At 35.9% G+C, this 25,536-nt stretch overlaps 2 protein-coding genes across 2 annotated transcripts; both read left to right on the plus strand.

Annotated features, from left to right (window-relative positions):
- The first annotated feature begins 10,663 nt into the window (after nt 1-10,663).
- LOC104220759 (subtilisin-like protease SBT3) lies at nt 10,664-13,252 on the plus strand. Its single transcript, XM_009771687.2, has one exon. The coding sequence runs from the start codon at nt 10,799-10,801 to the stop codon at nt 13,112-13,114; it is 2,316 nt and encodes a 771-aa protein (XP_009769989.1). The 5' UTR covers nt 10,664-10,798; the 3' UTR covers nt 13,115-13,252.
- A 6,089-nt stretch (nt 13,253-19,341) lies between these two features.
- On the plus strand, nt 19,342-21,848 carry LOC104220758 (subtilisin-like protease SBT3). The gene has a single exon (XM_070165533.1). It carries the CDS (start codon nt 19,407-19,409, stop codon nt 21,702-21,704), a length of 2,298 nt encoding a protein of 765 aa, XP_070021634.1. The 5' UTR covers nt 19,342-19,406; the 3' UTR covers nt 21,705-21,848.
- Nucleotides 21,849-25,536: the final 3,688 nt, after the last annotated feature.

Here is a 25,536-nt window from a genome sequence, read left to right on the forward strand (position 1 = left end):
TTTTTCATTTTCATTTTCATGGCAAGACAAACTATATATTTTTTCTATTTTTATTTTTGAAAAATAAAACACAACAACGACTCTTTTTTTTCTTAGCTTTTAATAAAACAAACTAATAAGACATTTTTTTTATTTTCTCAAAATTTCGGTAGAGTTTTGACAGTATTTGGGCATTTGTTTTCTTTTCAAAAATAAACAATCAATTCCCGAACCGCTATTTCTTTTTTTCAATTTCAAAATATTATTCCTGATATTCACAAGTCAGTCAACACACAAGTCCGAATCAAATTAATGCGCAAGTAGTAACAAGTAAGATGCATCAGGATGGTCATTTTCATTTTTGGTGCACCTGTCCTAGACAGACTCAACCCCTGTGTTGAGCCTCCAAAGTCAGATGCACGTGATGCAAACAAACGTTCCTACTAGGGATCCGGCATGTGGCTTTGTTATACTAGGTTCAGAACCTGGGTGTTTGTTCTAGACCTGGCTTACCCGAGCGGACAGCTCGAGCCGAGGGGGGTAGCGTACCGGGAATACAGAAGCTTCACCGGCTTAGCAACTTGTCCGAACCTCGTTCTAAATTGGGATTTGACACTATACAGAAAAGAAGTCGTACGAAGTACACCCTTCTTCATGATTTAGAAGACTCAGAGAGGAGATGGGTTTCGGCACAGTTTATACACAGTTCACGTAATATCAAAGCGGTAAAAGCAGCATTTAGCACATTAGGCTCAATCATGTAAAAATCAGATAAAACCAAATATAACAATTTATATGAGCTCGAATTTCTAACCCTGAACCACTGGTTCTGGGTTAAGTCCCCAGCAGAGTCGCCAGAGCTGTCACACCTCCTTTTTCCGCCCCCGCGAGGGTACAAGGAGTTTTTTTCCAATTAAAGGACAGTCGAAACGGGATTTGTTTATTTATTTCAGAGTCGCCACTTGGGAGATTTAGGGTGTCCCAAGTCACCAGTTTAATCCCGAATCGAGGAAAAGAATGACTCCATATTACAGTCTGCGAACCAGAAATCCGGATAAGGAATTCTGTTAACCCGGGAGAAGGTGTTAGGCATTCCCGAGTTCCGTGGTTCTAGCACGGTCGCTCAATTGTCATATTTGGCTTATTTATCTGATTTTAATACAATTATGAACCGATGTGCCAATTTTAACTCTTTACCACTTTATTATTATTATTATTATTTTAAAAAAATTGTGAACATCGTTTAAAACATGTCTTTGGATTACGTCACATGAAATGCACCCGCAATCCGGAACACATTTTTATTCAATGTTTTAGGATTTAGATTTGGGTCGCATGAAATGCGCATCCGAGTTTAAGAAGGTAAAATTAATTAAATCGCGCCTAAAGAGTCTAGCGTATCATTATTTTGGGTAGGGCCGTGAAATTTGCTAAAACGGCTCCTCCCTAATTCTAAGCGATTAAATGTACATTTATTGAGGGCCCCGCAATCTATACATTTCATTAAGCGAGGCTCATCTCATTTATTTGGACAAATCTTAAAACGACTACATTTTTCTATAAAAATGAGTCTCTAAAATAAAGAAAGAAAATCCTAATTTATTACTAGCTTTTATTATTTTAAGAAGACATGACATGCTAATTGCTTGATTAATACAAATATTGATGAAAAAGGAATTTCACTCTTAATTTCGAAATTATAAATAAAATAAAAATTCAACAACTAATATTCAAAATAAACAAATATAGCTAGATTAAAACTCAGCATTGTTATTTTTTTAAAAAAAATTATTGAGATTAATTAATCACAATCATTTGAAACTAGATTTAACCATAATTACTAAAGCTTATTAGAAAGTTTATTAGACTTAAACGTTCTCTTAATCTTGCTTAAGCTCAAGTCATGTCTTAATGCCTAATTTACGATGTTTAATTTAAATTCGTGTCTTAGCTAAATTTAGCTACTTGTTCATGATCAACCTATAATCTTGAAGCCTTCATAACTAGTGAATTAACCTATTTTGCCGAACTGATTTATTACAGACTAACTTATGATATTATTTTCTTATTCCATTTATTATTTAGTAATTCATGAAATAGCTTAAATACAATCAACAAAAGGAACAAAGAAATAAAAACGAAATTAAAACTTCAAATTTTCATTCTTCATATGTATTCACGCTTCATATTTCGGATTACAATAAACAGCTTTTCAGTTGTGTACCTGATATTGGAAGCAAAAGAAAATGAATATGAGAATCAGCAACAGCAGTAAAATCAGTACAACACAGCAACAATAGCCCAGCAACAGTAACAACCCAGTAACAGACCGGTAGAGTAGTAATCCAAAAAAAAACAAAAGCTTCCAGCTTTTATGAAACAACAATTAATTCTGATTTCAAACAACAAAAGAAAACAGAATATTTTTTTTAGTTTTTTTTTTATTATATTTGAAAGCTTAAATATTTTTCGGAATTTTCTATCTCTTAAATGTTCAGCCCTTTTCTCTCTCTTATTTTCAGATTTGTTTCTCTCTCCCGTTTTTTTTTCTCTCTCTGTATTTTTCTCTGTGTGTTTTTCTCTATCTGTATTCTTGTTCTTTTTTCTTCAAGACTTCATATATATAACACATCTCATAAACCTTTTAATCAATTAAATCAATACTTTTTCTCTACCCAACCCATTATCTTTCCACTCATCCCCATTACATTAAATAAACATATCACACCACCCCATTATATTTTGTCCCCCATGCTTTATTTAAAATAATGCAAGATTCCCCTTTAATTTAAATCTTGTCCCCCCTTTATATTAAATAATCATATCACAACCCACCCCATTTCATTTTGTCCCCCATGCTTCAAATAAACAATTTCAAAATGTACAATTCCTAAACTACCCCTTCCGACCTTACTGAAATTACCAAACTACCCCTAAACGTACTACAAATTTACCAAACTACCCATCAGCTATAACACATCAATTAATCAAACTTAACCAAAATATAGACAATATGATCAATTTCTAACAATGTTCAAACAACAATATGAACATGGATGAACATCATAACAACAATATCACATGAACACGATTTTAACAACATTTCAACAACAAATCACATGAACACGAATTGAACAACAAAGAACAACTAAAATTTGATTGAACAATATTTTAGCAACAAACAATCCTATTTTCGGATTCAACAACAACAACAATCAAAGTATGAAGATTTCTAAATTCAATCATATTGAACTTAAAATCAACTCTAACAACATTACAACAAACAATTCTTATATTAAACTTAAAACAAGATTATGAGAACAATTCAAGCAATAATCATAAATGGTAAACAAGAAATCAAACTATATAAAATTCGGATTCAAGATCATCCAAACAAAGTATGAACATGAATGAATCTATTTTAAGACAACAAACATGACGGATTAAACGATTAAAACAATATATTCCTTTAATACAACTAAATTCTTTAAACAAATAACAAGATCGACGAAGAAACAATTATGAACTTAAACTTGAACTTAACAATATTAACAATTTCTAACAATACATAAACACATGAAACAAATTGAAGAAATAGTTGATTAAATTTCAATTTGAATCTAACAAACATCAAACTAACAAATACTTACTTAAACAATAATACAAACATGAAATAAACATGAAAACAACTAATTAAACTTCTATTTTGAAATCTGAAAATTAATTTAACAAACAACATGAACACAATAGAAAATTATTTCAAAGATGAACAACGAACAAAACAAGGATTAAATCATTTAACGATTTTGGATCCGGAAAATATCAAACAAAATATGAACAAAAATAAAACTCAAAAACAACTAACCGGAGATGAATCAACGACGAACTTTGATTGTAAACAAATCTGTCCAAGCCTCGACCAAAGCTCGAACGAAGGACGACGAAGACGAAGAAGAAGTAGAAGCAGCGGCGGAGGAAGGAGGAGCAGCGGCAGCGTCGCGGACAGCCATGGCTGCTCGTCGCAGCTGGACACGGGCAGCAGCTGGTCGTCTACTGCTGCTGCGTTCAGCAGCTTATGGAGAAAATGGAGCAGCAGTTCGGGAAGCCATGGACGACGCAGAGGCAGCAAGAAAAAGCAACAAACATGGCGATGGGTTGACGACGAAGACGCAGCCATGGACGAGCCTTTTGAGCTTGACATGGAGAAGATGGGCTTCTTGGTGGTGTGTGCGCTTGTGTCGAAGGAGATTAAGCTGCTGGAGCTTAGCCATGGCAGCCATGGATGTGTGTTTTAGAGTTTGGAGAAGAAAGAAGAAAAGAAGAAGAAGAATGATAGGGGGGGCGGATGACTTAGGTCATTTTTAGGATTTTTGTTTTTTTTTTTTTTTGTTTTGTTTTGTGTCTTTGAAATGCAAGATAGGGGTATTGGGTCTTTTGGGTTATGGACTGGGTCGACCCAGTTCGAAATGGACTGGGTCGTAGGGAAGATTGGGCCATTTTTTGGGCCTATGTCTTGAAATTGAAGAAGAGGCCTAATTCCGACTTTCTTTATATTTTCGCTCTCTTTTCTTCTTTTATTTTTTCTAAAACTAAATTATAAAAATACTTAAACTATTATTAAAAACTAAATTAAGTTATAAAAGCGCAAATTAACTCCCAATAACAATTAACGCACAATTAAGTATTAATTAAGCATAAAATTGTATATTTGGACATTAAATGCTAAAAATGCAAACGATGCCTATTTTTGTAATTTTTAATTTTTGTAAAACAATTTTAATTACTAACAATTGTAGAATTAAATACTACATGCAAAATGCGACATATTTTTGTATTTTTTATTAATTTAGCGAATAAACACGCACAGACAAATACAAATAATTCTTCAAAATATCACAAAATATCACAAAATTACACACCAAAGAAAAATCATTTTATTTTTGAATTTTTTGGGAGTAATTCTCATATAGGGCAAAAATCACGTGCTTACAGCTGCCCCTCTTTGCCCGAAGACACGAAGGGTTTTCGTGCAATTAATTGTCTTGCCGGGATATCAACTCGAATTGGAGCATTAACAGCTGGAATATGTGACTTAGTCACCCTTGGTAGGTCAGTGAATGCATCTGGCAATTGATTTGCAATATTTTATAAATGAATAATCTTTTGAACCTCTTGTTCACATTGATTTGTTCGAGGATCTAAATGAGACAGTGATAATGCATTTCAATCTATCTTCTTTTTCAGCTGCTTATTTTCTCCCCCTAATGTTGGATATACTGATTCATCAAAATGGCAATCAGAAAATCTTGCCGTAAATAAATCTCCAGTCATCGGCTCTAGATATTTTATAATAGAAGGAGATTCATATCCAACATATATCCCCAACCTTCTTTGAGGACCCATCTTTGTGCGTTGTGGTGGAGCAATTGGAACATATATCGCACAACCAAAGATCCTAAGATGGGAAATATTTGGCTCCTGACCAAAAGCCAATTGCAATGGGGAGACTTTATGATAACTTGTGGGCCTTATCCGCACAAGTGCTGCTGCGTGCAAAATAGCATGACCCCATACTGAAATGGGAAGTTTTGTTCTCATAAGCATTGGTTTAGCAATTAATTGGAGGCGTTTGATCAATGATTCTGCTAGACCATTTTGTGTATGAACATGAGCAACTGGATGCTCAATTGTTATTCCAGTTGAAATACAATAATCATTAAAGGCTTGGGATAAACTCACCAGCATTATCAAGACGAATTGTCTTAATTGCATAATCTGAAAATTGTGCTCTTAGCTTTATTATTTGAGCCAACAATCTCGCAAATGCCATATTGCGAGTTGATAGTAAGCACACATGTGACCATCTTGTAGATGCATCTACCAAAACCATATAATATTTGAATGGTCCACATGGAGGGTGAATGAGCCCACATATATCACCCTGTATACGTTCCAGAAATGCAGGGGATTCCATCCTAACTTTAATAGTTGATGGTCTAATAATTAATTTTCCTTGAGAACATGCAGCACAAGAGAATTCCTTAAATTGAAGAATCTTCTGATTCTTCATTGCATGTCCATGTGAATTCTCAATTATTTTACGCATCATATTAGAACCAGGATGGCCCAACCGGTCATGCCAAATAATAAAATTATCTTGATTAGTAAACTTCTCGTTTACTATGGCATGTGTTTCAATCCTGCTAATACTTGTGTAGTATAAGCCGGAGGAAAGAGCAGGTAACATTTCAAGCACATATTTCTTACCGGACATTATTGTAGTAATATAAAGATATTCAATCTTTTCATCATTTGTAGTCTCAATATGATAGCCATTTTGGCGAATATCTTTGAAACTTAATAAGTTTCTTTGAGATTTACTACAATATAGTGCTTCATCAATAGCCAAATTTGTTCCTCCTGGTAGTAATAAATTGGCTCTTCCAGAACCTTCAATTAATCTTGTACTACCGGATATTGTATTAACATTCGCTTCTTTCATTACCAAATAAGAGAAATATCTCTTATCTTTTAAAATAGTGTGTGTTGTAGCACTATCCAGAAGACATATATCATCTTTATTAATCTTGAGTCCAACTGAAGACTGGAAAATTTTCATATTCTTCATAAAAACAAAAACAAATAATACATCATAAGAAATATGAAAGACAAGCGGAAAAAAATATTAAGAAATACATTAGGAATGTAGAAACTAGCAACACATGATGCATTAGGAAAATACACTCAAGAAAAATAAACTAGTTGCAAACATAAAAATAACAACTTTTATAGCTTCATTCCCCAGTAAGATGATTAGTTCTTCAGTCAATATCCTCAAAGAAGTCTCCAACTTCTAAATGAGTAATATTTGTTAGGCCTTCAAAATCATCATCTTTATATGCAAGATGTGCCTTAGAATCATATTTATTTGAGGGACCTGCTTCATCATCATTATTTTGAAAGGTCAAGTGTGCCTCCACATTATTTTCTTTTTTCTTGAGGGAGGCTTGATAAAGTTTGACAAAATGTTCTGGCGTACGACAAATGCGTGCCCAATGACCTCTCATACCACATCGGTGACACATACTAGTTTTACCTTTTGAATGATTAATTGGAGAACTCTTATTGTTCTCCAATTTATTTCCACCATAATGACAATAATTGTTTCGCCCCCTACCACATCCATATTTACGACCATGTCCACGACCACGGTAATTATTTTGTTTTCTTCCAAACTTATCATATGTTGCTACAGCATTCACTTCCGGAAATGGAGCTGACCCGGTGGGACGAGCTTCATGATTTTTCATTAATAGAGTATTATTCTGCTCAGCCACAAGTAGGCATGTGATTAACTCAGAATATTTCTTAAAACCTTTTTCACGGTATTGTTGTTGTAGCACCACATTTGAAGCGTGAAAAGTAGAAAATGTTTTTTCCAATAAGTCCTCATCTGTGATAGTGTCTCCACATAATTTTAATAGAGAACTTACTTTAAAGATAGCAGAATTATACTCACTTACGGTTTTAAAGTCTTGCAACCTTAAATGTATCCACTCATACCGAGCTTTTGGTAATACCGTAAGTTTTAGGTGGTCATATCGATCCTTCAAATTAATCCATAATTCAAGTGGATCTTTTACGGTTAAATATTCAGTTTTTAACCCTTCATGTAGATGATGACTAAGGAAAATTCCTTCGCTTTATCCTGATTTGATGCGTCATTTCCTTGTATAATAGTATTTCCAAAACCTTTAGCGTCAAGGTGAATTTCAGCATCAAGAACCCATGATAAATAGTTCCTTCCGGTGATGTCAAGTGCCACAAATTCAAGTTTTGATAAATTTGACATAGTGAAAACTATCATAAAAGATGAATAAGTTAGAGAAATAATTATAATAATAAACAATTAATGAAAACAAAACGATTAAGGTAAAAGAAATGAAAATAGAGCTATATCATGTTAACAATCTACTATTTCATTTTATTCTTGCCATAAAGTAGAAATTACATACTTGTTTCATTTCACTTTATATTATTGATATATATGTGTTAATAGAATTGAACGTGACTAACATTATTTATATGTTCCAATAAATATAAAGTAATTAAAAAATTATTGCTTGTCAATTCATTTCTCACAGTTCTTCAAAATGCCTTAAAGATATGTTTTGATCCAGGGAGTCCATGACATTAGTGCATAGCTAGTTTGATGACTTTGAGGTCCTCTAAGAGTTGAGCACGGAAGGAAATAGTTATTTAATCACTGCAATGTACTTAAACTATTTAAGATGCCCAAGTGCACAAGTAATCTGCAAACAGTGAACATATGATATGTACTGCCATAAATAAGATAATTATAATGATACATACCTTAATAAAATATGGCTCAACTTAGCGGGAGTTAAGAATAAAATTAGTGCTTCGTGCTGATAACGTGTTATAAAATAAAAGTAATGCAGTAAAATGTAAATAAGAAGAGATAGAAAGAAGGGAGAAGTGTTTTCTTCCTTCACTTTGGTGTATTTTTCCATTGCAATTACATGGCCTTTTATAGGCATAAAAAGTAAAGATGATGGACATAAAGTAGGAAATTTAATCTTTAAGTTATTCACAACATGAGCATCTAATGTAGCATCCAAAGTAGTATCAAATATACAAACTATTCATAACACACAGAATTTTTTGCAACTTGTCGAAGATTTTGTCTAGTTAACGTCAAAATCGCATATCTCAAATTAATAAAAGAAAAACATACTAAAGTAACATTTTTGGCAGAATGGCCTAAATGTCACCTGTACTTGTGCCACTTTGTCATGCCGGTCCCCAAACTTAACAATTTGTCAATTGAACACTTACACTCCTTCAAACCGTATATAATAAACGCTTATGACCATTGACCAATCTTATGTGGCATTGAATCAGCTCAGTTGGACAATGTGTGAAATACATGCATACAAAGCGAGTGTAAACAATAAATTTGACTTAACACTGATCTGAGATTTAAATTAAATTCCTTAGTGCAAATCATTGATATAATTCCCACAACTAACATCCAACAGGACCAACATATCAGTTTGATCACTAAAAATAACTTACAAGAAACCACTTAGGAAGCCCAGTTCTTGCCTTGACCCATTTGATCTTTTTTTTTATTGTTTTGTTTTTCTCAGCAATTATGAGCAGAAAATTAGAAAGAGGAAGAAGAATTTTGCATGCAAAGAAACAAAGAAAGAGGAAAAGGGAAGAAGAAGAAGAAGAAGAAGAGATGTGGCAGAAAATGAAGAAAAGAGGGGAAGGTGAGAGAAAGGCTAAGGTATGGAATGGTATAGCCCCCTTCTCTCTGTAATATTAGGTCAAAATTCGATTTTATTTCTCTTTGTATATATATAACACAGATTTGGATAATCACTCCTTATATTTCACTCCGCGAATTCCCCAAACCCCAATTTTTAGTTTTTGTTCCCTATGTAATTGTAATCAAAATTCTATTTTGTTTCTCTCTTTGTAATCAATTTCTAGATTGGGGCATACACATGTGAGAGAAGGCACAGGGTAATTGGAGATAAGAAAGAATTCACCGGCGAGAATTCTCGGTGGTCGGAGGAAACGGAAAAAGCATGATGATTTTAATGTTTGAATTTTATTTTTATTTTTGATTTTATATTATTTTTAATCTATCATGTGACATGACATCTACACATTGTTATTTTCTGACATGGCAACCAACATGGAGGAGATTGTATTACACGCACTAACAGCCTCCTATCATAAGCGTTTATTATATACGGTTTGAAGGAGTGTAAGTGTTCAATTGGCAAATTGTTAAGTTTGAAAACCGGCATGACAAAGTGGCACAAGTATAGGTGGCATTTAGGCCATTCTGCCTAACATTTTTTATGGGAAATATTTACATATATCCCCTATGTACATTAAAGCAACAAATATATAACATATGTCTTTCACTCTTTTGTACGTATATACAAAAAAAAAAAAGGACCCACAAAACCATTTGACCCGATAGTCTCCATGACCATTTACAATGTTGAAACTAAGAAAATGTCCTTTTTTTAAATATGTGTAAAAGATAGATCTCTTATTAGTAAAAGTAAATTTTCCATGTGTAGAAAAAAAAGAAGGCTATAGAACTAAAACCAAGTTTGTGAAGACATGCAAAACCATTTGACCCTCTTGTATAAGGTTTGTTATTTGATCATTGTTAATATGTATGTATCTATATATATATATATGTATGTATTCTAACTTCAACTATCACTTGAAATATGATTTAGTGCATGTGCAAAAATTCGTTTTGTGTAGTATGTGAACATGAATCACGAAACTTTAATTTTCACTAACAAAAGTGATCAGGTCCACTGATTTACTTATTGTTCTCTTTCAAATAAAGCAGTCCTAGAAAATGACAGCTTAACAAGTGCTCCAATTGCATTATCTACTCGACTAGTCATAATTGATTTTATTTCATGATGATCGTTCAACTTTCACCTTAATTAACTTTGCCTAAGTATTACGGAAGGAAACAAAGATGACATGATGACACTAGACATAATATTAAGTACGTGATACTTGTGCAAAGTTGAACGATTTTTTTGGCACAAAAACTTATTTAGTGACCTTTTGTGATGCTAGGCAAGTTTTTATAACTTTTTGGTTACAAATAATTTTAGTGACATTGTATCATTAAAGTGACACTTGAGTAACCAACCATTGTAATTAACCTACCATGGCTGTTTCTTAGAATGTATTAAAAGGAGGCTAAGTCATAGAAGGAAAAAACACAAGTAGAGAGTTAGAAACTATGGAGACAAGACTACCTCCTCTCATGTTTTCTTGGTTTCTTTTGTGTCTTTCTTTGTTTTTAGGAATCTCAGCACAGAGGTCCACTTACATTGTCCATTTGGACAAATCTTTTATGCCTACAATCTTTGCTAGTCACCAAAACTGGCATTCCTCCATTATTGATGCTATCAAGATTGATGTTTCCACTACTCCAAATGATCACCATCTAACTCCAAAGCTTCTTTATTCTTATGATAATGTCATTCATGGATTCAGTGCTGTTTTGTCTAAAGATGAACTTGAAGCTCTCAAGAAATCATCAGGATTTCTTTCAGCTTATAAAGATAGGACTGTTGAAGCTCACACTACGCATACTTCTGAGTTTCTTAAGCTCAATCCTGCTTCTGGTCTATGGCCAGCTTCTGGTTTTGGTCAAGATGTTATTATTGGTGTACTTGACTCTGGTATCTGGCCAGAATCTGCTAGTTTCAGGGATGATGGATTGTCTGAAATTCCCAAAAAGTGGAAGGGAATATGCAAGCCAGGAACAGAGTTCAATTCCTCATTGTGCAACAGGAAACTCATTGGAGCAAATTATTTCAATAAGGGGATTTTGGCTGATGATCCTAGTGTAAATATTTCCATGAATTCTGCAAGGGATACTAGAGGTCATGGCACCCATGTTGCCTCCACTGCTGCTGGTAGTTTTGCTAAAGGAGTTTCATATTTTGGATATGCTCCTGGAACAGCAAGAGGTATCGCGCCACGAGCTAGGATAGCTGTGTATAAGTTTAGCTTTGAAGAAGGAACCTTTACTTCAGATTTAATTGCTGCTATGGATCAAGCTGTTGCAGATGGTGTAGACATACTGACCATTTCGTATGGGTATGCTAAAATTCCATTGTATGAAGATTCTATTGCAATAGCTTCTTTTGGTGCCATGATGAAAGGTGTCTTAGTCACTGCTTCAGCTGGAAATAGTGGTCCTGAAATGGGAACTTTAAATAATGGAGTCCCGTGGATCTTTACCGTGGCATCATGCAGTACTGACAGATCATTTTCAGGGACTTTAACTCTTGGGAATGGCTTAAAGATTACTGGATTTAGCTTGTTTCCAGTGAGAACCATGATCAAGGATTTTCATTTGGTTAACAATGGAAGTTTATCTACTTGTGATTCATCTGACCTACTATCCCAAGTCCCTAATGCTGAACGTAGCATCATGATTTGTTATAGCACTGCACAAGAAGACTTATCAGTCTCTGATCAAATGGGGACCATCTCAGAATCGAAATTTGGAGCTGCAATCTATGTTTATGACGATCCGGATGTATTAGCCTCAACTTTTTTTCCAAACCCTGGAGTTGTAATAAGCAGCAAGGAATGGAAACAAGTGATAGATTATGCCACCAAAAGTGTTAAACCTAAAGCTAGCATCAGTTTCCAGGAAACACATATTGATGTAAAGCCTGCTCCAGTCGTTTCTGCATTTTCCTCGAGAGGCCCCTCTGCAAGCTATCTGCGAGTTGCAAAGCCAGATATTATGGCACCAGGAGAGTTGATTTTAGCAGCCTGGCCATCAAACGTTTCAGCTGCAGTTATTGGTGTCAGTACAATTTTGGATAGTGATTACAGTCTTGACTCAGGCACTTCAATGGCTGCTCCGCACATTGCTGGAATTGCTGCAATGCTAAAAGGAGCACATCCCGAATGGAGTCCTTCAGCTATTCGATCTGCCATGATGACCACAGCCAATCCTTTGGATAATACTGATAAACCAATCAAGACTCCGGATTACATGGTTAAGAGTGATGCTACATCATTAGCCATGGGAGCAGGACTCGTTGATCCAAATCGTGCAGTTGATCCAGGCCTTGTATATGATTCCACTCCACAAGACTATGTGAACCTTCTCTGCTCCATGAATTTGACAGTTGCGCAATTCAGAACAATTGCTAGATCATCAGCTAAGCACAACTGCTCAAATCCATCCAATGATATCAATTACCCTTCATTTATTGCTCTCTTTAGCCCATATGGGAACTACACTTGGTTGGAACAGAAATTCAAGAGGACAGTCACAAATGTTGGAGTTGGTGCAGCTACGTATAAAGTAAAAGTGAAAGCACCGAAAAACTCTACAATTTCCATCTCTCCGCAGACCTTGGTGTTTGAGAAGAAAAATCAGAAACAGGACTACTATCTGACCATACGTTACAAGGGCATTGCGGAAGATCAAGCACAATCTGGTTCAATCACTTGGGTGGAAGAGAACGGTCATCACACAGTAAGAAGTCCTATAGTAGTAGCTCCAGAGATTGATGCCTGGACCTGAAATGCTGCAGTTAACAAAACTGTTGCATTTGTGAGTTTGTAACTCTCTAATGGCAAAGCAAATGTATGTTTGAAGTAATTGTTAAATAAATAAAAAAAATTGTTATAAAAAAGGCATGACTTTATTGATCTTTAAAACTTTGTTGCTACATAGAACTAAAGCCATTAGATGCTTTTTGCAGATACACCATGAAGTATTGTATCCATTTATTGACCTCTCTGGAGAATGTTTGGCTAGACAAAAAATGCAGTGCTAGAAGAACTGAATTTTTTTTAGTTCACTTGTTTTAATAAGCTCCCAGATATGGAACAAAGGATTAGCTTGGACCTATACTGAATAACTAATGGTAATATTCAAATTCGTCCAAACAATGTTGTATGTATAAAGAAGTGTTTAATCGACAAGTGAGAAGGAAATAGTCTTTTGTCTATAGCGTTAGAGCATTGAGTATACCTTTTGCCTTGACCAACAAACGATATGTTAAAAAAAAGTCTTACACGGGGTATTTAGAAATTTAAAGCGCCAAAGACTAGACATATAACAAGCGGAGCTACAGTGTGAGACGCTATAGAAAGCCAACTGCAGCTCAGTCTCCAGGGTTAAAGTTCTCTCCTTTCCCTCTTTCAATTTTAAGAATACTTATATAATTTCTGAACTAAACTAACACAAAAATAAATCCTAGGGAAAACATTGACATATGAAAACTTGATCAGAATTGAGTTGAAGTAACTGGAGACATGACACCATATATATGGAGCAGAAGTTTCTTTTTCATTTTTACCCATATTAGAGCTTAAAAGTAGAACTTAACTAGTCACCATGATTGGCAATATCCATACAGTAAGCTTTAATAAGATAATTCTATACAACATGTTATGCAGAGACTGAAAGCACTAGTTTTGCCTTGTCAGCAACAAATTAATGCTTAAATCATGCAAGTGATCTTTTCTATTTGAGATTTTTCAAAAGTAAGTTTCATGTTCTTGTTTTCTTTTCTTCCAATTTGAAAGAAATAGTACGCACACGCTAATACAAACAACTACAAGTATATACATGCACAGAAAAAGTGTGTGCGCGCCCAGGGCCTTATGTAGTATGATAATAACGGGTTCAACACGGAGTAAAACTTTAGATGTAAAAATTCCTTAAAATTATAAAAATAATAGATATGAACCCATAACTTTAAAAATATATAATGGGTTTAATATTAAAAAATTTAATTGATGAATCCATAGAGTTAAAATTCTAGATTTGCTTCTGCGTGCGCCTGTGCGTGTAGAAGGAGGGAAGGAGGGATGAATGGGTTGGCATGTATGCACTTAGAAAAGTATGACTTCCACGATTAATTGACAATAAAATCATTCCAATATAGGACATTTATCAATCAATCACAAGATGGTAGGGTCATTTTTAAATTGGAAATTCGAGTCTATCCACTTGCTACAAAATGTGTTTGTCCAATCACAGACCATTCATAGTTATACTAGTCTTTGTCATCATATGTGATTCCAAAAGGCTTTTGTAATTTTCTTGAGATATTCTAAGTGTTGTGTGAGGAAATAATAATTTTTTTGATAAACAACATCAAAGTACTTTTTTAAGGACCTATTTTGAAAAAAAAAAAAATTCAGTAATTTCCTTTTCCAAAACTTGTACTCCTAAAAGATTTTGCAAGTTGGTATTTGTTTAATGCAAAAATCGGGACAACATAGTATTACTCAAAAAAAGAAAAACAAAAAGAAAGAACTTAAGACGAAAGAATAGCTTATTGTTACGGAATGAACCTAGACACTTTACATAATGAACATAAACTGTTTCTTAGTAGTGTACATAACCCATATATAAATAGTATATTTGTAGGAATCTTTTTTATTTCTTTCCTTAGTTAGCACCTGATGTACATGTATATATATGCATCACTACATGGAATAATATACCAATTTGATTCTTCCATACCTTGTTAATTACATGGTATAAGAGCCACATCTGTGGCTTCGCCGGAGTTGAGTTTGTCTCACCAGAGTTGACCAAAACTTTCCGGTAGACACGTGAGGTGCGTGTGTGGTACATTCTCTATCCAGCTTTGTTCTCCGAGATCAGCTTGATTATTTCCGATCGATTGTTGGTTATCCTTTGATAACATAACCTTATTTTCGTGAAGAAACAAACTCAGACAAGGTTGTATTACATCAATTTTGGTCAGGTTTGAGTTCTTCTACTGTTTGGTTTGTTTTTGGGATACTGAAGTAGTCGTGGAACAATATTTTTGCATCTGATTACTTGTTTTGTGAATTGTAATTTGTTGGGTCTTACTTGTAAGACGCTTTATTACAATTTGAGACTTGATATTATCTGTTGGGTCTTCCCTTATCAGAAACTTTGTTGGTCTCTGATTTTATTTGATTTGGGGACTGATTTGGTTGAGTGGATTATTGGAGTGGAGTTCTGTTAAATAGATTGTTGACTTCGTATTTACTAGAGATCTGTTTTGGTATCTTTTAGCTTTGGGGACCTCTGTTAATTTAATCGGTTTGTTATTCAAAGGAAAACATGATGGTAAAGAATAATAATGCAACAACTCTTAGTCCAACAATCTTGGTTTCGGAGTTTCTAAAGTTCCTTCAAAATCATAAATCAGTTAAGGAATTTTTCTTCAGTTACTGCCTTTGCTAGGTCAGATAAAACATGTTTTATCACCTCTTTCAATAAATGGGTGATCGATTCAGGTGCCACAAATCACATGACAGGTAATCCAAATATTTTTTCTAGCTTTCGCTCACATAAAGCACCCTCTCCAGTTACTGTAGCTGATGGATCAACTTGTAGCAGTGTTGGATCTGAGACTGTTAAACCAACTTCATCTATTACCCTGTCATCTGTATTAAGTCTACCAAACTTGGCCTTTAACTTGATTTATGTTAGTAAAATCACCAAAGACCTTAATTGTTGTGTTGCATTCTTTTCAGATCATTGTTTGTTCTAGATCTTACAACAAAACAGGTTATTGGTAAAGGATATTTATCTGGTGATCTCTACATCCTTGATGAATGGGAGCCACGGTCTATTACATGCTCTAGTGTTGTGTCTCCCTTTGAAGCACATTGTCGATTGGGACACCCCTCTCTGCCTTTGTTGAAGAAGCTTTGTCCTCAGTTTCAGAATATTTCTTCATTGGATTGTGAGTCATGTCGATTTGCAAAATACCCTCGCATCTCGTTAAGTCCAAGGGTTAATAAACGAGTTGAGTCAGCTTTTGAGTTAGTTCATTCTGATGTTTGGGGACCATGTCCCATTGTTTCCAAAATTGGGCATAAGTATTTTGTCACCTTTGTAGATGATTTTTCTCGAATGACTTGGATTTACTTTATGAAGAGTCGCTCTGAAGTGTTTACTCACTTTTCTGCCTTCTGTGCTGAAGTCAAAACTCAATTTAACGCTTCGGTGCGTATCCTAAGGAATGATAATGCTAAATAATACATGTCAGAGTTATTTCAGTTGTACATGAGACAACATGGTGTACTACATCAATCTTCATGTGTTGATATACCCTCTCAAAATGGAGTTGCTGAGAGGAAGAATAGGCATATACTTGAGACAGCTCGGGCACTTTCGTTCCAAATGAAGGTTCCTAAACATTTCTGGGCTGATGCGGTCTCTACGACTTGCTTTCTGATTAATCGCATACCGTCTACTGTGCTTGGTGGTAATGTGCCTTACAATATCCTTTTTCCAAACAAGGCATTATTTTCGGTGGAACCTAAGGTATTTGGAAGCACATGTTATGTTCGAGATGTTCGACCATTTGTTACCAAGTTGGATCCCAAGGCATTGAAGTGTGTTTTCCTTAGCTATTCTCGCCTTCAGAAGGGGTATCAGTGTTATTCTACTGAACTTGGCAAATATTTGGTGTCAACTGATGTAGTATTTTCTGATACTATACCATTCTTCTATGCACCTCCCATTTCTACAAGTCAGGGGGAGGAAGATGAGTGGCTAGTATATCAGGTTACTCGTACTTTGACAGAACAACGAGATGATGTTCCTCCATCTCCTAGTTCTATCGAGCACCAATCCACTATTCTGCCTTCAGCACCTGCTCCAATTATGTTAGCAAGACCGCCAATTGCTCAAGTTTACTCGCGGAGGAAACAGACGAATGATACATATTTTGCACCAGTTCCTTCGTCATCAGTTCCTTCATCATCAGATTTGCCTCCATCTGACCCTCCATAAGACCTTGACCTTCCAATTGCTCTTCACAAAGGTATACGTACTTGCAAATCCACATATTCTATTGCTAATTTTGTTTCTTACGACCACTTGTCTCCTACATCTAGATCTTTGATTGTGTCTCTAGACTCTATTTCTATACCCAAAATGGTAAAGGAGGCTTTGAATCATCCTGGATGGTTTGAAGCAATGCTTGATGAAATACATGCCTTAGAGAAAAACCACACTTGGGATTTAGTGGATTTACCCAGTGGAAAGAAAGCAGTGGGATGCAAGTGGGTCTTCACAGTTAAAGTTAATCATGTTGGCTCTGTGGCGAGACTTAAGGCCAGACTTGCGGCTAAGGGGTATGCTCAGACTTATGGGGTGGATTATTCAGACATCTTCTCTCCGGTTTCTAAACTTACTTATGTCCGCTTATTCATTTCTCTAGCTGCTTCTGAGAATTGGCCTTTGCATCAATTGAATATTAAGAATGCTTTTCTTCATGGTGATCTCCATGAAAAGGTATATATAGAGCAACCACCTGGTTTTGTTGCTCAGGGGGAGTATGGCAAGGTCTGTCATTTGAAGAAATCCTTATATGGCTTAAAGTAGAGTACCCGGGCTTGGTTTGGTAAATTTAGGGAAACAGTTCAAGAATTTGGGCTGAAAAAGAGCAAATGTGATCATTCTATCTTCTACAAGCAATCAACAGTTGGATCTATTCTCCTTGTTCTATATGTGGATAACATTGTTATCACAGAGAGTGATTATCTACGAATCTCTTCTCTCAAATCTTTCTTGCATGCTAAGTTTCATACAAAAGACTTGGGACAACTGAAATACTTCTTGGGAGTAGAAATAACTAGAAGCAAAAAGGGAATTTTTCTATCTTAGAGAAGTATATTCTTGACTTACTAGCAGAAACTGGTAAGCTGGCTGCCAAACCTTGTAGTACTCCAATGGTTTCTAATTTGCATCTTATGAAAGATGATGGTGATCCATTTAATGAACCAGATAGATACAGGAGGTTAGTTGGGAGATTCAACTATATCACTGTGACTCGTGCAGATATTGCATTTGCAGTGAGTATGGTTAGCCAGCTCATGTCCGCGCCCACAGTTAAACATTGAGAGACTTTGGAGCAGATTCTATGTTACTTAAAAGGAGCTCCTGGACTTGGCATATTATACAGCAATCACGGTCATTCTCGCATTGATTGTTTTGCAGATGAAGATTGGGCTGGATCCAAGATTGATAGAAGATATACTACTAGTTACTGTGTATTTGTTAGTGAAAACTTGGTATCATGGAGAAGTAAGAAACAAAATGTTGTATCTAGGTCCAGTGCAGAATCCGAGTATGGAGCTATGTCACAATCAACATGTGAGATAATGTGGATACATCACCTTTTAACTGAAATTGGGTTGAAGCATCCTACTCCATCAAAACTCTGGTGTGATAATCAAGTTGCACTCCATATTGCCTCAAATCCATTGTATCATAAAAGAACCAAACATATTGAAGTTGACTGTTATTTTATTCGTGAGAAGATTCAGGAGAACTTGATTTCTATTGGCTACGTGAAGACAGGAGAGCAACAAGCTGATTTGTTCACTAAAGCATTAAATGGCACTTGAGTTGATTACCTTTGTAACAAGCTGGGCATGATCAATATATATGCTCCAGCTTGAGGGGAATGTTACAGAATGAACCTAGACACTTTACACAATGAACATAAATTGTTTCTTAGTAGTGTATATAACCCATATATAGATAGCAGATTTGTAGGAACCTCTTTTATTTTTTTCCTTAGTTAGCACATGATGTACATGTATATATATGTATCACTACATGAAATAATATACCAATTTGATTCTTCCCTACCTTGTTAATTACACTTATTAAAGCACTTCCAAAGAAACCAAGTCTTAGAAAATGACAGCTTACCAAGCGCTCCAATTGCATTATCTACTTCACAAAACCAGCCAAGGGCCCAAGCATGGCTGTTTCTTAGCATGTGTATTTAAAAGGAGTCTTTGTTATATGAGGAAACAAACACAAGTAGAGAGAGAGAATTATGACACCACTACCTCTTCTCCTGTTTTCTTGGTTTCTTTTGTGTCTTTCTTTGTCTTTAGGAATCTCAGCACAGAGGTCTACTTATATTGTCCATTTGGACAAGTCTTTTATGCCTAAAATCTTTGCTAGTCACCAAAACTGGCATTCATCCATTATTAACAACATCAAGATTGAGGTTCCCACTACTCCAAATGATCATCATCCAGTTCCAAAGATTGTATATTCTTATGATAATGTCATTCATGGATTTAGTGCTGTTTTGTCTAAAGATGAACTTGAAGCTCTCAAGAAATCATCAGGCTTTCTTTCAGCTTATAAAGATAGGACTGTTGAAGCTCACACTACTCATACTTCTGAGTTTCTTAAGCTCAATCCTGCTTCTGGTCTATGGCCAGCTTCTGGTTTTGGTCAAGATGTTATTATTGGTGTACTTGACTCTGGTATCTGGCCAGAATCTGCCAGTTTCAGGGATGATGGATTGTCTGAAATTCCCAAAAAGTGGAAGGGAATATGCAAGCCAGGAACAGAGTTCAATTCCTCATTGTGCAACAGGAAACTCATTGGAGCAAATTATTTCAATAAGGGGATTTTGGCTGATGATCCTAGTGTAAATATTTCCATGAATTCTGCAAGGGATACGAGAGGTCATGGCACCCATGTTGCCTCCACTGCTGCTGGTAGTTTTGCTAAAGGAGCTTCATATTTTGGATATGCTCCTGGAACAGCAAGAGGTATCGCGACACGAGCTAGGATAGCTGTGTATAAGTTTAGCTTTGAAGAAGGGACCTTTACTTCAGATTTAATTGCTGCTATGGATCAAGCTGTTGCAGATGGTGTTGATATACTGACCATTTCGTATGGGTATGTTAAAATTCCATTGTATGAAGATTCTATTGCAATAGCTTCTTTTGGTGCCATGATGAAAGGTGTCTTAGTCACTGCTTCAGCTGGAAATAGTGGTCCTGAAATGGGAACTTTAAATAATGGAGTCCCGTGGATCTTTACCGTGGCATCATGCAGTACTGACCGATCATTTTCAGGGACTTTAACTCTTGGGAATGGCTTAAAGATTACTGGATTTAGCTTGTTTCCAGTGAGAACCATGATCAAGGATTTTCCTGTGCTTTACAACGAAAGTATATCTCCTTGTGATTCATCTGACCTATTATCCCAAGTCCCTAATGCTAGACGTAGCATCATGATTTGTTATAGCGTTGCAGTAGAAGTAGAGGAACAAATGGCGGCCATCTCAGAGTCAAAATTTGGAGGAGCCATCTATATATCTGATGATCCAGATGCATTGATATCCAATTTTTTCCCAAACCCTGGAGTTGTCATTAGCATCAAGGAAGGGAAGCAGGTGATCGACTATGCATTAAAAGGTGTAAAACCTAAAGCCAGCATCAGTTTCCAGGAAACACGCACGGATGTAAAGCCTGCTCCAGTTGTTTCTGCATTTTCCTCGAGAGGCCCTTCTAGAAGCTATCTGCGAGTTGCAAAGCCTGATATTATAGCACCAGGAGAGTTGATTTTAGCAGCCTGGCCATCGAACGTTTCAGCTGCAGTTATTGGTGTCAATACCTTTTTGGATAGTGATTACAGACTTGAATCAGGCACTTCAATGGCTGCTCCTCACATTGCTGGAATTGCTGCAATGCTAAAAGGAGTACATCCTGAATGGAGTCCTTCAGCTATTCGATCTGCCATGATGACCACTGCCAACCCTTTGGATAATACTGAAAAACCCATCAAAACAGCGGATGATAACAAGGATGCTACATCATTAGCCATGGGAGCAGGAGTCGTTGATCCAAACCGTGCAGTTGATCCAGGCCTAATATATGATGCCACTCCACAACACTATGTGAACCTTCTCTGCTCTATGAATTTGACAGTAGAGCAATTCAAAACAATTGCTAGATCATCAGCTAAGCACAACTGCTCAAATCCATCCAATGATATAAATTACCCATCATTTATTGCTCTCTTTAGCCCATACGGGAACTACACTTGGTTGGAGCAGAAATTCAAGAGGACAGTCACAAATGTTGGAGCTGGTGCAGCTACGTACAAAGTAAAAGTGAAAGCACCGGAAAACTCAACAATTTCTCTCTTTCCGCAGACCTTGGTGTTTGAGAAGAAAAATCAGAAGCAGGAGTACACTCTGACCATACGTTACAAGGGCGTTGTGGAAGATCAAGCACAATCTGGTGCAATCACTTGGGTGGAAGAGAATGGCCACCACACAGTAAGCAGTCCTATAGTAGTAGCACCAGAGATTGATGCCTGGACCTGAAATGCTGCAGTTAACAAAACTGTTGCGTTTGTAAGTTTGAAACTCTCTAAGAGAGTTATGTTAAAGTAGCTGGAAATATGCTGGCAAAGCACATGTAATAACATTTTTTGGTTATCAGTTAAGCATAATTTTGTTGCTCTTTAACATTTTGTTGCTACATAGAACTAAAGTCAAAAGATGTTTTTTTGCAGTACACCATGAAGTAGCATATCCATTTATTGACCTCTCAGGAGGATCTATGCTGCATAAAAAATGCAGTTGCTAGTAATTCTAAATCTGTTTGTTGTAATGAGCTCAAGGATAGGGAACAAAGTGTTTAACCGATAAAGAGAAGGAAAGAGCCTTTTGTCTATAGCATTAGATCATAGAGTAGACCTTTTCCCTTAACTAACAAGCGATACGTTAAGAAAATTTTACAAGAGGAAATTAGAAATCTAAAGCGCCTTAGACCTGAAATATTCCAAACTGACTGCGGTTCAGTCACCTGGTTCGAAGTTCTGAACTAAATGCATATAACTATTACAGCTCTCACCCTTCGCTCTTTCAATTTGAAGAAGTTCTAAAACATTAGGGGAATAAGACATCTGTAAGTTTGTGAACTTGATCAGAATGAGTTGAAGCGACTAGAAACATGGCAGCAAATATCTAAGTATATGAAGTTAACCAAGCAATTATATTACATGAGTAAATAACCAGTACCAATAAATAGCTACGCAACAACATCACAAAAAGCAGAAGTCAATTATATGTCAAGACTGACGAAAAGGCTCTTCATTTGTGACCCTTGTATGATAGAAGGGTGAATGACAGAAATTAACAATAAAAATATGAGTCCGAAGCAACAACGATTTCATACTAGGGAGCTCTAGCCTCTAAGAAAGAAGTTGAATTCTCAGGCTATAAGCACATATACTTCTGATTCCAAGAACCAAACAGTTGATAATAAGGCTGGCATACCATTTGTCATGGGAAGAACAACAGAGCAAAAAAGTAGATATTGCCTCAGACTCAAAGTTATTTTCGGCAGTTATTATCTTAGAACTCGATGTATAATGTATTCAACTATAATAACCATAGTGTTTAAACGATAACATGGAAATATATCAGCCTAAAACTTAATGAAAAATCTCATCTTTATTTGCAATGACCACTAAACCATCATGTAAAATTCATTTTTCTCTACTTAAAAGCTTAAAAATAACAAAATGAGAACAAAAAGGCACCATACAATCCTTTGACTTATGACTCCCCCTCCTTCCTCCAAAGAAGGCTTCTATTATTTCACTTGAAGACATAACTATTACAGCTCCTATTTGACAGAAATTGCAGATAACAGAAAAAATAAAATGCCAAAAATGTAACATTTGACTAAAAATCCTAAATTTAGGAACAATTTCCAAAATGCAACAAACAGAGAAGAAAAACAAAAATTCCCCTCTATTTCAGGGATCCAAAAAAACCCACATCCTCAAACTGCCCTTGCATCAGAAAATCTAACTGATGAAGAAAAATTAGTCAACTGAAATAATAGTGACATATTGGTGAACTAACCATTTGTTTGTTTGTTTATTTTGGTTTCTGTTTAATTGATGAGGTAATGTGAAGCTGGTGGCATAGTGACATATTGGTGAACTAACCATTGTGAAAAAAATAAAGTTAATTTTTTGGAATAATATAGAATTCTCTAGAATGTCCTAGTTTAGTATACTTGATATTTATCTAGTGGACATATCTAGATGTTGTAGAATGTTGTAGGAAGATAAGACATATCTAGATATTCTAGAGTGTTGTTAGAAGATAAGGTTGCTAGAATTTTCTTTGTACATTATCTAGAATCATATCTAGAATCATCCATAGGCTAGTATAAATAGGGGGTATCTTGTTCATTTATAAGTAAGCCAAAATCAAGAAAGCCTTCTTTCCTAAATAAGTTCTCCTATCTAAAATCTCTCTTCTTTTTTCAAGCTTCCTCTTCTTTAGTTGAATCCTCCAATCTTGGTTAACGATCTTGGGCTAGCAGAAGGTCTCCGAATAATACTCTTCTTCTGCTATTCTTTACATGGTATCAGAGCCATAAGTCGGCTCCTGGATTTCAAGGTCGGATTAGTGGTTGATTCAACTGGTTTCTCTAAATGGATTTGGGTGGTCGTGCTAATGGACTGGGGATTGAGTTATTGAGCCAGTCCAACTACAAGGTATGGAAGACTTGTATGGAGTCATACCTTGTTGGTGAGGATTTATGAGAAGTTGTCAATGGGAGTAACACAAGTCCTCCTACTGACGCATCGGAAAATAGCAATGCACGTAAGAAGTGGAAGCAGATTAATGCTAAGGCAGAGTTTATCCTAAAGAGGTCCATCTCTCATAATTTATTTGATCATATTATAAGGTGTAAATCAGCTCACGAAATATGGAGGACCTTCAATCGGCTATTCAACAAGAAGGATGAAGCTCGGCTACAGATTTTGGAGAATGAGTTAGCTAACACCACTCAAGGTAATCTCTCGATCGTTGAGTATTTTTTGAAGGTTAAAAATCTATGTTCTGAAATTTCTCTATTGAATCCGGACGAGGCTATCTCTGAAGCACGAATAAGAAGAATTATTATTCGTGGCTTAAAGCCAGAATATATTCCCTTTGTTACATCGATTCAAGGATGGGTTCAACAACCATCTTTGGAAGAATTTGAGAATTTGCTATCGTCACAAGAGCTATTAGCCAAACAGATGGCTGGTGTATCATCAAAGAAGGGGAAGGAAATGCTCTTGTCGCCGATAAGAGGAACTTTAAAGGGAAAGCAAGAGATAGCATGCACTTTCAATCCTCAAGTAGTTCGAGCTCGCTAGGAAAGAAGGGGGAGTCTTCCAGCAACGGTAAAAAGCCTTTAAAATGTTACCGTTGTGGCAAAGTCGGGCACATAAAAAGATATTGTCGAGCCAAAGAGAGCAATATAGCTCAAATCGAGGAAGTTGCTGAAGAAGAAGAAAAAGAAGAAGACTGGGGAAAGTGCTTCACAGCGGAGACTCGAGCAATAAATGCCATGGCTTCCATAAATTTTGAAAGAGACTGGATCGTGGATTCAGGATGCGGGCACCATCTCACTGGAGATCAATCCAAATTCTCCACCTTTCGCGAATACAACGGACATGAGGTCATTGTTACAGCAGATAATACAATCCATAATGTGGAGAAGGAAGGCACTGTTGTGATCAACGAGAAGCAAAAAAACACTATCACCCTCAACAGTGTCTTTCACGTTCCAGGTATGAAGAAAAATCTATTTTCAGTTGCAAATGCTGTAGATACTGGAAACTATTTGCTATTTGGCCCACGTGATGTGAAGTTCCTCCGAAATATCAAGGTACTCAAGGCAGATATCGTTCACTCAGGTAAGAGAGTTAACGATTTATATGTCTTATCTGCCTCTAATTCATATATTGAGAAGATGAGTAGCAATGATAATACACATATTTGGCATGCTAGACTTGGACATCTAAGCATGGATAAATTAAAAGCCATGGTAAAGTTGAATCTAGTAAAAGGTTTGCCTAACTTAAGAAATTTTGATAGAGGAGAGGTTTGTGAAGGATGTCAATATGGAAAGGCACATCGTCTTCCATTTGATAGATCCTTGTCAAGGTACAATGCCCCACTAGAACTTATTCACAGTGACTTAATGGGGCCAACGAGAACTCTTTCATTTTCAGGCTACTCCTATATGCTAATTTTCATTGATGATTTTACTAGATTTACTTGGATCTATTTTGTGAAGCGCAAGTCAGAAGTTTTCAGTAAGTTTGTGGAGTTCAAAGAAACTGTTGAAGGTGAACTC

This window comes from Nicotiana sylvestris, chromosome 12 (genome assembly GCF_000393655.2).
Source record: "Nicotiana sylvestris chromosome 12, ASM39365v2, whole genome shotgun sequence".
NCBI lineage: Eukaryota > Viridiplantae > Streptophyta > Magnoliopsida > Solanales > Solanaceae > Nicotiana > Nicotiana sylvestris.

Bases quoted from the DNA above. Each gene is read 5' to 3' on its own strand.
- LOC104220759 (XM_009771687.2), top strand. From the start codon at position 10,799: ATGGAGACAAGACTACCTCCTCTCATGTTTTCTTGGTTTCTTTTGTGT.
- LOC104220758 (XM_070165533.1), top strand. From the start codon at position 19,407: ATGACACCACTACCTCTTCTCCTGTTTTCTTGGTTTCTTTTGTGTCTT.